This window comes from Mustela nivalis, assembly GCF_964662115.1.
Source record: "Mustela nivalis genome assembly, chromosome: 8".
NCBI lineage: Eukaryota > Metazoa > Chordata > Mammalia > Carnivora > Mustelidae > Mustela > Mustela nivalis.
Genome location: NC_139027.1, coordinates 22,175,409 through 22,188,314, shown reverse-complemented (window position 1 = coordinate 22,188,314; position 12,906 = coordinate 22,175,409). Strand labels below are relative to the sequence as shown.

At 35.6% G+C, this 12,906-nt stretch overlaps 1 protein-coding gene across 2 annotated transcripts in view; it reads right to left on the bottom strand.

The window, feature by feature from the left end:
• Positions 1-12,906, bottom strand: part of PPP1CB (protein phosphatase 1 catalytic subunit beta) — a 43,940-nt gene that overhangs the window by 18,448 nt on the left and 12,586 nt on the right. For both annotated transcript variants that reach the window (XM_082745187.1, XM_082745188.1), the window contains exons 3-4: positions 3,826-3,957; positions 1,036-1,266 (exon numbers count right to left, since the gene is read on the bottom strand). In XM_082745187.1, coding sequence (XP_082601313.1) covers positions 1,036-1,266; positions 3,826-3,957 — 363 coding nt within the window. The remainder of the gene's footprint in view (positions 1-1,035; positions 1,267-3,825; positions 3,958-12,906) is intronic.

Genomic DNA, 12,906 nt, shown 5'->3' with positions numbered 1-12,906 from the left:
AAAAGTGGTTATAGTCAGATGTACTATAATCCACTTCCTCTTTACTGGTCTGATTTTAACAGTTGAAACCATACATTACACCTTAGAAATAAAGATGCAATGCAAAATCAAATGTGGCATCAGTCCTATTAGAACACAGCTCCATGAGAACAGAGATCATCTGTCTTGTGCACTGCACTACATTCTTAGTGTTTAAAGTAGTGCCTGGTATATAACACTTCCTCAAACATCAGTTAAATCAATGATTATATAAACCAAGAATAGGAGTTTGAATAGGACTCTACCATATTTAAGGTTGGAAAAAAGCAAAAACAGGTACTGATGGAGAATTCAGCACCAAAAATCAATAAATCTGAAAATCACTTAATGGTTCTAAATTATAATTAACCAAACATATATTCTTTCCCATGGTCTAACAAAAGCAAAAGGCCAAATTCAAATGTAGTAATTTAGTAATAACACTTGGAAAAAACTACTACAAAACACAAATCAGTGATTTCTTATTGACGAATAGGAGTACAGTAAGATACACCAGAGTAGTTAGTATCCTTATCTCTAGGTTTATAGGCATAGATTAAAATTTCAATACTAAACCTCAACTTTTAAATAATTTCATACAACTTTTCAATATTTCTTATGACACAGGGCCAATGAGAATTTTCATCATATCATTAAGAATGTTGAGATCTAAAATCTTAATGGACACTAGAAAAGTAGAGGTTATTATCTATAGTGCCCTCTGTTTCACATGGATACTTGACTCTGTAAACTAATTACACGTGGGTCTTTCAGTTGTGTAAGCTGCAGTCAACCTGAAATAACATGACCAAGGAGAGCTCAAGGAACCAGTTTAATTAGTAACATGTTTCCCAGTTTCAAGGCCCTCTCCCATGAAAGACTCTTCTTGGTCCAATGCTTGATAAATTGTATTTCTTAAAAAACTGAATCAAAGGAATTTTTTGAACTGGAAAATTCTATTAGAGAATATTAAGGAATTTTCCCATTAATAAAAAATAAATTTTTATTTTTACTTACATTCATCATAGAACCCATAAATGCGATTGATGCTAGCACACTCATGGTTTCCTCTTAACAGAAAGAAGTTCTCTGGATATTTGATTTTATAAGCCAAGAGCAAACAAATGGTTTCCAAAGACTGCTTTCCTCTGTCCACATAATCTCCTAAGAAAAGATAGTTGGCTTCTGGTGGGAAACCTCCATATTCAAATAATCGCAGTAAATCTGTATACTGTCCATGAATATCTCCTGAAAATAGAAAAAGTCAATTTTAGAACACTTGGTTACTGTGGGAAGCAACTACAAATGATTCCCAATGTTTATGCCCTTGTGTAATCATCTCCCCTTGAATGTGGGCTGGAGCTGGTGACTTGCTTCTAACAGGATACAGCAAAAGAGGGGAGAACTGTCACTTCTGAGATTGGGTTACAAAAGATCATGACTTCATTCTGCTTGTACTCTTCTGTCTTCTCTCATTCCTGATGCAGAAGCCCACTGCCCTACGGAGAACACATGGCAAAGAACTGAAGGAGGTCTCTGGCCAACAGCTCATCAGGAACCAAGTTCTCACAATCTACTGGCCCATAAGTAATTGAATCCTTTCACTGAGCCTTGAGATGAATGCAGTTCCAGATGACACCTAGATCACAGCCTCATGAGAGACCCAGAACTAGAGGAGACAGCTAAACTGTGCCTGAATTCCTGACACACTGAAACTGTGAGGTGATAAATTCACGTAACTTTAAGGCATAAAATTGTGGAGTAACCTGTTATACAACACATAACTAATTCAGTTACCCTTATTAACTGGTAGTTTAATAAAGGTTACTTTGTTATACCAAAAAGTGACACAAGTAGCCAGAATTCAGAAATATTTAGTATGACTAACTTCTATTACCCTCAAATTTTTTTGTATCAAAGCATCTGAAAGAGTACCTTAGAATCTGAATCATTTTAAGATGTTATAAATAACTACATTTGCTTCATTTAGAGTCACAGAAAAGACTGATCATTTCCAGAAAAATTTCTTTCTTTCTTTCTTTTTTTTAAAGATTTTATTTTTTAAAGGTTTTTTTTTTTTTTTAAGATTTTATTTATTTATTTGACAGACAGAGATCACAGGTAGGCAGAGAGGCAAGCAGAGAGAGAGGAGGAAGCAGGCTCCCCACTGAGCAGAGAGCCCGACGTGGGGCTCGATCCCAGGACCCCGGGATCATGACCTGAGCCGAAGGCAGAGGCTTTAACCCACTGAGCCACCCAGGCACCCCAAGATTTTATTTTATTTATTTTATTTTTTTTTTTAAAGATTTTATTTATTTATTTGACAGAGAAATTACAAGTACACTGAGAGGCAGGCAGAGAGAGAGAGAAGGAAGCAGGCTCCCTGCTGAGCAGAGAGCCCGATGCGGGACTCGATCCCAGGAACCTGAGATCATGACCTGAGCCGAAGGCAGCAGCTTAACCCACCCAGGCGCCCCCCAAGATTTTATTTTTAAGTAATCTCTACACCCAACATGGGACTTAAACTCACAGCCTTAAGATCAAGAGTTGTGTACTCTATCAGCTAAGCCAGCCAGGCTCCCGTGCACAAAATTTCATGCTACTTCTTACTTAAAGGTGATACACTAAGCTAATTCATGTATTTAACAACTTTTCCTTAGCTAATTTCTTTTATTAGTTAGGTAATATAACAAGGAGCACCAAGCACATTACTTAAACACAGAAGAAAGCAAAAAAAAAAGTATTTAAAGAGCATATCAAACACCTGTAGTTTACAAGGTATGAATGTGGATCACTAAGAAACATGCAGGACAATGAAAATTTTTACATACAGAAATAATTTTTGATTGAGCAAAAGATGACAATTAAGTCCATAAAAGCTACTTCATTAACACTAACAGCCACTACAAGTTATCAAATCAAAAGCCAGTATGATACATTACTTAGCCCACTTTCCATTGTTATGTGAACTACAGAAAAATACTTTCTATACAACATTTTTTTTTTAAGATTTATTTATTTATTTGACACAGAGAGAGAACAGATCACAAGTAGGCAGAGAGGCAGGTGGGGGGGGGGGCAGGCTCTCCAATGAGTAGAGAGCCCAATGTGGCACTCGATCCCAGGACCCTAACATGACCTGAGCCTAAGGCAGAGGCTTAACCCTCTGAGCCACCCAGGCACCCCACATACAACAGTTTTTCTGGCTATAACAATGCGATCACTCAGCCTAAGGTTATGAAGTTTTTGTTTTTGGACAGAAGCCACTGTAAGACTTAAAAGAACAAATATAAACTGTAATGTTACATCATCTTCAAAACAGAATCGTAACAAAGGTAGAACATCACAGATACTGCCATACTGACCCCTAAAACTCTGTTCTTGTTTTTTTTACTGGTATATCAGAATGCCTATTTTTCTACACCTGACAACATTAGATTATCAGTTTTTGACACTTTTTAAAAAAAATCTGACTACAGTTTGGGATTTGTTTTTAAATTGCATTTCACTAATTACTAGTGAGGCTGAGGATCTTACGTTTATTGGCCATTTGAATTTCTTCTAAAATCTGTCTTTAAAAAAAAATCTATTGTATTGTCTTTCCTGTTTCTAAGAAACAATCTTTCACAGCAATCTTTGTAACATCATTTTATGAGTTTTAATTTTTATATTTTATGTAATCAAACCTATCCATCTCTCTATCCAACATAAATTTTGGAATGTTCTCTCTAGATTACCTTCAATGTAAATTCGGGAGGAAAAACTGATATTCAAATAGACTGTTTCCAGCTCTACTTATTTACATACCACAAATTTTCAGCGGTGCTTCCAACTCCAAAAGAATAGGCTGGCTGAGAAAGATTTCCCGAGACTTGATACATAAGCCCCGAACTTCTGCTTCAGTCATCTGCACAATCTTTCCTGGACGACATCCTCGTACTGTTAAACAATAAGTAAAATGGTCAGTTTTTAAGAATTTATCTACAAAATAACAGTCCTTAAAAAAAGTCATGCCCCAAAAGATCAAGGTCACACACACAGGCAGCAAACTACCAGATACCCTATGGTGTCCTATGGTTAACAGTAAGACTATCCAGTGATCTTTGGCTTCCATCTCTATTATTGCTGGTTCCTGATTATGTTCCTTAAGGCTGCTGCCACAGAAACGTATTCCTCTTTGTTCACCAGGGGCCAAACTCACAGCCCAAGAGATCCAAAGGGTTGCAGGGATAGCACCTTTGAGGACAGCACAATCTACCAGCAAAGTCTTACACTTAGGAAAAGGCCAAAATCCCATCATTAAAAACCAGTGGTTATGAAGAAAGGGAAATTAAACAAAAAGTAGCTGTCGGCAGGTGATTTTGTTTTTCACACACTTCCTCGGAATATTAGAAGCAGGCTTAAGAACTAACCATCCCCTCTGCTCCATTTTCCAATCAAAACAAAACAAAATTTAGGGTGCCTGGGTGGCTCAGTGGGTTAAGCCGCTGCCTTCGGCTCGGGTCATGATCTCAGGGTCCTGGGATCGAGTCCCGCATCGGGCTCTCTGCTCAGCAGGGAGACTGCTTCCTCCTCTCTCTCTCTATGCCTGCCTCTCTGCCTACTTGTGATCTCTCTGTCAAATAAATAAATAAATAAATAAATAAATAAAAAACCACAAAATTTAAATGGTACCAGGCAGTTATTAAATTTTAATGATTATGTTTACAGTAGGGCATTATATTAAAAACTCTAAAAGCTATTTAGATGGAGAAAAGCTACTTTTCAAATGAATGAGCAATAAAATCCATGAACTAATAAGTAACTTCTGGAATGGCGTGGGGAGGAATGGTACACGAGGAGTTCTTCATTTGCCCTACTGAACTGAACTTGTACTCATTGCCTCTCATCATTTTCTTCTCCACTGGCTCTCTCTAAATAGACTCCTAGCTCCCATTTAATCTTAACTGAAAAAGGCATTTAAAAAAAGGAAGCAGAGACTGTATCTCTCTATGTCCCTACCACTTCCCACTTCCAATTAAGTCCACACATTTCTTGTTAAAAATTGCTGACTCTTTTGTAAGGCTGAGAGGTTGGAAAAAAAAAAAGGCCCCCACACGCAAAAGCTATCCGTGTAGCTATTCCATTAATATAGTAGTATCTAAGTAACAGAAGAGACAGAGACATGGCTGAAATGTGCTTTAGCAAATATGACAGTTAACAAGATCATTCCTGAAATTCAAACATGACCAGCAGAACTGCTTTTATTATGGGAACTTTAGCATAGCTTCTGTATTAGTACTAGCTCTCAAACATCAATTATCTACTTCCCAGGGATATCTGGATTTTTCTAAGACCAAAATGGGCACCTTACTTTGTACTTTCCATTAAGTAACTATAATACTAGCTTAGATTCGATTCTCTGTAAAATTCTTAACCTTGGCATTACGTTTTAAAAGCATGGGAAATGATGGTTACAAAATACAGCCCTATCATCAGTGCATCAAGTACCTATCTACTTTTTGGCATACTAAATAGTATTTTTCTCAAAGGATTAAAAATCTCTCGTTGATTTCAGATGACAAATATTTACCTAAAAATATTTATTTAAAGGTAAGAGCAATGGACGAGACAAAGAAAATACTTTTGGCTCCTTTTAGAAAAGTTTCTACAATTTCTGTTATGATTCTGTAGTAATAGAAACACTTTAGGTTACCAATATTTAGTTGTAAACTTGATGACAATCATTATTAAAACCAGTGTGGGTCACTTTGATGTGACAATTTAAAGTGTCTAAATTATAATGGTGAATACTTTATCTCATATTTGTTTTATTTGCTCTGTAAATTATGTATTTAATTTTGATCTCCCAAGTAAGTAATTTACACTAAGGTGTACTTTGACTAACATTTTTACAGAGCTAAAAATGGTTCAACTTATAAGTCATTCTAATCCATAGAAACTAAAAATTTACCCAAACAAAAACATGCCCCATGAAATTTCATTGATTTTGAAATGCATGTTTTTTCCCTAATTAAAGATCTATCAAGTTAGGAGATGCTTTGCAATCAGGAATTTCTTACAATTTTAATTGGCAGTCACTTTAAGCCTTTCAGTAGCATATAAAACTAGTAATGCCTTTCATAATCAAATCACTTCTAAGAGTGAATGAAATGCAGTTAGGGAATCTAAGCATTTTTTCTAAAGGTTAGGCATTTGACAAATGACCAAATTTTAGTTCTAAATTAGCTAAATGTTGGGAAAAGATGGCAGCCAGCTAATGGCAATCCCAGCTGTCAGTTCAAAAGTCCTACTCCCTTATATACTCCCGCCAGTTAAGTATACCCAAATTTCCAAAAGCATTTCAAATTTCTCCCAGTCATCTGAAAAAAAAAGTAGCAAATCAAGGCAGTCTGTTACAAAGCGGAACTAGATCACTACCACAATATCCATGAGACATTCAAGAATTTGGGTATATGAGCTCAGATGCAAGTATCTAGCTGGATTATGAAGATACTATAAATCTGCACAATTCATTAGGTACAAAGCAATTTCACATCAATCGTCTCATTTAATCCCTTTGATATCCCAAGAATTAGAAAGGGAAGTCATTATCTATATTATACATGATAGAGTTAAAAACCTTGTACAAGATGAGGGAGCCCAAGTTTTATTAAGAGTATAGAGTAAAAAGCAGCAGAAAAAAATTTAGAGCCAGTCTTCTAACTCAAAACTCTTTCTCCTCTACTACCACAAAAAAAATTTTAGTCAATAATTTTCAAGAGAAAAATTCCAGCAGGTAATAATTACAAGCCAGGTAAAAACACAATTATAGCATACTGTTTAGAAAATACTTTGAAGGATCACACATATACAGTACAGTACACTAACATTACGGGAATTTTAAATTTAAATTTTAAATTTTAAGTATGTCTACACTTAAGTAGCCATCATCCAAGACACCTGTGTGATTTACTCAGTTAAGCATCTGCCTTCAGGTCAGGTCATAATCCCAAGGTCCTGGAATTGAGTCCCGCATCAGGCTCCTTGCTTGGAAGGGAGCCTGCTTCTCCCTCTGCCTGCTGCTCCCCCTGCTTGTGTACTCTCTCTCTGACAAATAAAGAGAGTGACTAAACAAACAAACAAATAAATAAATAAATAGTAAAATAAATAAATAAAATCTTTAAAAAACACATTAAAGAAAATAAAAAGTAACCACTATCCACAGGCAAGATATAGAACACTTCCAGCAGCCCTGAAGGCTCCCTTATACCCTTAACCACAATAATAATGCCCAAGGTTAGTATTTTTACCTTGTCAGTATGATTAATCTGACCCATTTTTGAATTTTGGATAAACAGAAATATACAGAGTATATATAGCATATACTCTTTTGCTCATTGAAATCTACCCATTTACTGTGTTCAGCAGCCACCTAAAGTATTCCATTGTATCAAATACCACACTGTATTTATCAATTCTATTGGGTCACTTCTATTTTGGCGCTATTACAAATGCTCATGAATACTTGGATATATTTCTCTGGGGTAAGTGAAACATAGGAGAACTGCTGAGTCATAGGGAAGGCTCAGCTTAATTAAGAAGTTGATATAGCCAGCTTCCTAAAGTAGTTATACCAATTTACAACCCACCAACAATGTTGCTCTACATCTTTACCAACACTGGGTAGTATCAGTCTTAAATTTTAGCTGTTTTATTGGGTGTATGGTGGTATTCAATGAGACTTCAATTTGCTTTATCCTGGTAACTGATGTTGAATATCTTTTCGTGTGCTTAATAGGTCATTTAGAAATCCTTTTTTGTGAAATTCATTTGGACCGTCTCTTAAAAAACTGATCTGTAGAAATTCCATGTCCCAAATAAATATTTTGTTGGAGCCATGTATTAAAAGTATTTTTTCCCAGTTTATGGACTGCCTTTTCTCTCCCTCATGCTTTCTTTTGATGAAGTTCCTTAAAGATCTATTTATTTATTTGAGTGGGGGAGTGACCATGGAAGGGGGAGGTGGGGAGGAATAGAGGGAAGGAAAGAGAATCTCCAGCAGACTCCCTGATGGGCTCTAAATCATGACCCTGATATCTTGACCTGAGCTGAAATCAAGAGTCAGACGCTTAACCCACTGAGCGACTCAAGTACCCCAGTTAGTTCCTCATTTTAATACATTTAAATCCATCTTAGTTAATTTTAATCAATCTTTTTTGGTCACTGTGTTTTACATCTTGTTCAAGAAATTTTTGCCTCCTTTAAAGATCATTCCTTATGTTTCCTTCTAGATTCTTTAATGTTTTCTCACCTATCTTATTTGATAATCCTATATTTGTGTCTGGTTTGAGGTAAACATCAAGTTTCATTTTTATCCACCCAGATATCCAACTGATTTAGCACCTTTTATTGTAAAAATCACCTTTTCTCCACAGAACTGCAGGGGTAGTGTTGTAGAAAAATCAGGTGACCATATACACGAATGGGTCTATTTCTGTAAACTCCATACAGTCCCATTAACCTGTTTATGTTTATATCAGTACTATACTGTCTTAATTATTGTAGCTTTTTATAAAGTGTTGGTATCTGGTAATAAAAGCATTCCAACTCTGCTAAGATTGCCTTTGCTAATCTAGGTCCTTTTGTTATTTCAAATGTGTTTTTAAATTGGCTTTTCTGGGGCGCCTGGGTGGCTCAGTGGGTTAAGCCTCTGCCAGAGTCCTGGGATCTAGCCCCGCATCAGGCTCTCTGCTCAGCAGGGAGCCTGCTTCCCCTCCTCTCTCTGCCTACTTGTGATCTCTGTCAAATAAATAAAATCTTAAAAAAAAAAAAACTGCCTTTAAAAATAAATAAACAAATAGGCTTTTCTATTTCCCCACACCCCAACTTGTGGGGGGTTTAATTGGGAATAAATACAGTTCAGGGAGAATTATCTTAACAATTTTGAGTCTTCCAATCCATAAACATGGTATCTCTTTTACTTAGGTTGTCATTTGTTTCTCTCAGCAATGTTTTGTAGTGTTTATGTAGTAGTCTTGCACATTTTCATTAAACTGAGTTGAGGGGGCACTGCTGTGTAAACATGGTTTCTTATTTCATTTTCTAATTGTTTGATATTAGTATCAATTTCACTGATTTTTGAATACTGACTTTGTTTCCTATTCTAACAGTCTGAAGATCTCTGGATTTGCCAAGTATACAATCATATCATCTGTGAAGGCAGTTTTACTTCTTTTCCAATTTTTGTATCTTTTCTTTTTCTTCACTGAATTGGCTAGGACCTCCATGACAATGTTGAAAAACTGCTAATAATCTTCTTTGTCTTGTTCCTGAACTTAGAGGAAAGGGCATTCAATATTTCACCATTATGAGATCTATAGTTTTGTACATACTCTAGTTTGCTAAGAATTTTTATCAGGAAAGGTGTTTAAATTTATCAAATACTATATATTCTCATCTATTGAGATAATCATATAATCTCCCATCTTACTCTATTAACATGATTTACATTGATGTTAGCTTCCCTTTGATTCCAAGAATAAACCCTACCAAATTATAACATTATCTTTTTTATTGTAAGATTCAATTTGCTAATATTTTGCTCATGATTTCTGTGGCTATATTTATGAGACAGTGGCTGGTCATTTCCTTTCCTTCCTATCTGTCAGATTTGGGTATTAGGGCTGTGATTTAAAACAAAACAAAACAAAAAAACAAGTTGGGAAGTGTTCTTTTTCTGTTTTCTGTGACAGACTATATAAAATTGACCTAATTTCTTCTTTAAATGTTTAGGTCAGTAGTGAAATCAAAAGGGCATAGAATTTTCTTTTTGAGAAGTATTTCAAGTATAAATTAATTTTAACATATGTAAGACTATTCAGATTTTCTATTACTTGTGTCAGTTTTGCCAAAGTGAGTTTTTCATCTCAACTATAAAATTTATTAGCCTTGTTTAAAAAATCTTTTGTCCTTTAAAATACATAAGTATAACTTTTCTTTAAACCACTTGAGGATAGACTGTATATATACATCATGCTCCCTTATCAGTGTATTACTTCCTAAGAAAATTCTCTTACATACAGCACAGAATAAGTTATCAGATTCAGGGAATTTAACACTGATATAAATCTTCAATGTGAAAAATAGACTACAATTTTAGTAACTGTCTTAATCATGTCCTTTATAGCATTTTCTTTGGCTCTTGCACAGAATTCAAGCCAGGATTACATTATTGCTTTCAGTTGTTCCATGTCTTTACTCTCCATTACTAATCATGTCTCCTGTATCTTTTTTGATATTGGTAATTTGTTTTCTATTTTGTACATTATTAGTATTTCTAGGAGATTTTTCATAATATTAATCTCTCAACAACTTTATTTAAAAAAAATTATACATCTGCTTTTCATTTGATTCCTTTTTTTTTTTTAAGATTTTATTTCTGTATTTGACAGAGAGAGATCACAAGTAGGCAGAGAGGCAGGCAGAGAGAGAGAGAGAGGGAAGCAGGCTCCCTGCTGAGCAGAGAGTCCGATGCGGGACTCGATCTCAGGACCCTGAGATCATGACCTGAGCCGAAGGCAGTGGCTTAATCCACTGAGCCACCCAGGTGCCCCTACATTTGATTTCTGCTCTTATCTTTATTATATAGCTTTCCTTCTACTTTTTAGGGGGTTATATTTGCTTATTCTTCCATTGTCCTGAAATAGAAGTTTAATATACAGACTCCCCCACCACATACACACACACAGAGCTATAGATATCCCTCTAAGGATTGCTTTTGGTGCAATTGCACAAATCTGACACGTATTTCGTTATTATTCAGGTCAACATATTTTATAATTTTTAACTGTTATTTCTTTGTTAGCCAGTAAGATGTGTAAAAAGACACTGCTTATTTCTAAATATTTGAGAATTTTCCAGTTATTTGCTACTGGTTTCTAGTTTATCATTAGTGAAATCAGAGAATCTGAGACCTTGTTTCTTTCAAATTTACTGAGATTTGCTTCGTGGTATATGATATGGCATATTTTAGTAAATGTATCATTTGTGTATTTTTTTAAAGATTTTATTTGACAGAGAGAGAGATCACAAGTAGGCAGAGAGGCAGGCAGAGGGGGGTGGGGGGAAGCAGGCTCCCCGCCAAGCAGAGAGCCCAATGCGGGACTCCTCCCAGGACCCTGAGATCATGACCCTAGCCGAAGGCAGAGGCCTAACCCACTGAGCCACCTAGGTGCCCGATGTTCCATACATATTATTTGAAAAGTGTGTATATCCTGTAGTTGTTGGGTAAAGTGTTCTATGTGTGTCAATTAGGTCAAGTTTATGGTGTTGTTTAAATCGACTAGATCCTTGATGATCTTCTTCCTTTGTTTTATTAGTTACTAAGAAAGGGGGATTACTTTATCTACATGCTTGTGGTTTTGTCTATTCTAACCTTTTGGTTCTATCAACTTTTCCTTTTTTGTGTTTTAGATCTATAAAATTAAATACCTAAAAAAATTAAGATTGTTTTATCTTCCTGCTGAATTCATTCTTTTAACATTAATCAATACCCTTCTTTACCTCTAGTGATACTTCTTGCATTACTTACTATTGCTGACATATACAGCCATATATAGCCAACGAGGCTTCTTTTGGTTAATATGTGTATGATGTATTTTTCCCACTCTGTACTTACTCATCTGTACCCTTAAATTTAAAATATGTCCCTTGTACGTAGTAGAATTGGTGCTCTGGGCTTTGTCTTGACTATTTACTCCTTTCTTATTTACTGTAATTACGGACGAAGTTGAGTTAAGGTCTACCACCCTGTCACTTGCTTTGTTATCACATGTTCTTCATTCCTTTATTTCTCTTTTCTTGCATTTCTTTGGAATAATCAATTACCTTTAATTATTCCATTTTCTCCTCTTCTAGCTTTTTAGTTACATATTCTTTTTCTTTTGGCAGTTACTCTAGAGATGACAAATGTTATTTAAAAAAAAAAAAGATTTTATTTATTTGACAGAGAGACAGACAACTAGAGAGTGAACATAAGCAAGGGGAGTGGGAGAGGGAGAAGTAGGCCTCCCACTGAGCAGGGAGCCCATGTGGGGCTCCATCTAGTCACAGGACCCTGGGATCATGACCTGAGCAGAAGGCAGATGCTTAATGACTGAGCCACCCAGATGCCCCATAATTGTATTTTTGACTGAGTTATCACTTTCTAGCCTTTTGTTCTATAGTTGTCCTACATTGCTTCCACACATTTGAAACCTTACAAGCCATAATTATTTTAAATAGTATTAATATATATTTACACATATTTATCCTTATTGTTGTTCATTTATTTCTGCAGTTCTGTTCTGGGATTTTGTTTCAACATGAATTTTAATACTTTCTAGTACCAGTCCAAATCAATACATTTTCTCAATATTTGTGTCTTCATTTTGCCTTCACTTTTGAAGGACATGCTCAGTATATTTAGAATTCTAGGCAGCGTTCTTTCCTTTCCTTCAGCAGACTGAGAGGCTTTTCTATTGTTATTTGGTGTCTATAGTTCCAAGTGATGTATCAACCATCATTGCTCTCCTAAAGGTACTGACTTATCTCCTCTGGCAGCTTTTAAGATTTTCTTTTTCTTGATTTTTAACAGTTAAGTCTATGATGGGTCTCAACAAGGTTTTATTTGTATTTTTGCTACCAGAATCCACAGAGCTTCTTTAATCTGTGTTTTGGTGTCTTGATCAGTTTTGGAAAAACCTTGGTCAGTATTACCTCCAGACTGTATTTCCTTTCCTCCTGGGACTCCCCCATTATGCATGCTAAGCCTTTCGACTATCTCCTGCTTTACTTCCCCTCCATTTTTTTCTCAGCACTATATAATTTCTATACAACTTTTTTTTTTCTACTGCCTGTTTCTAGTGT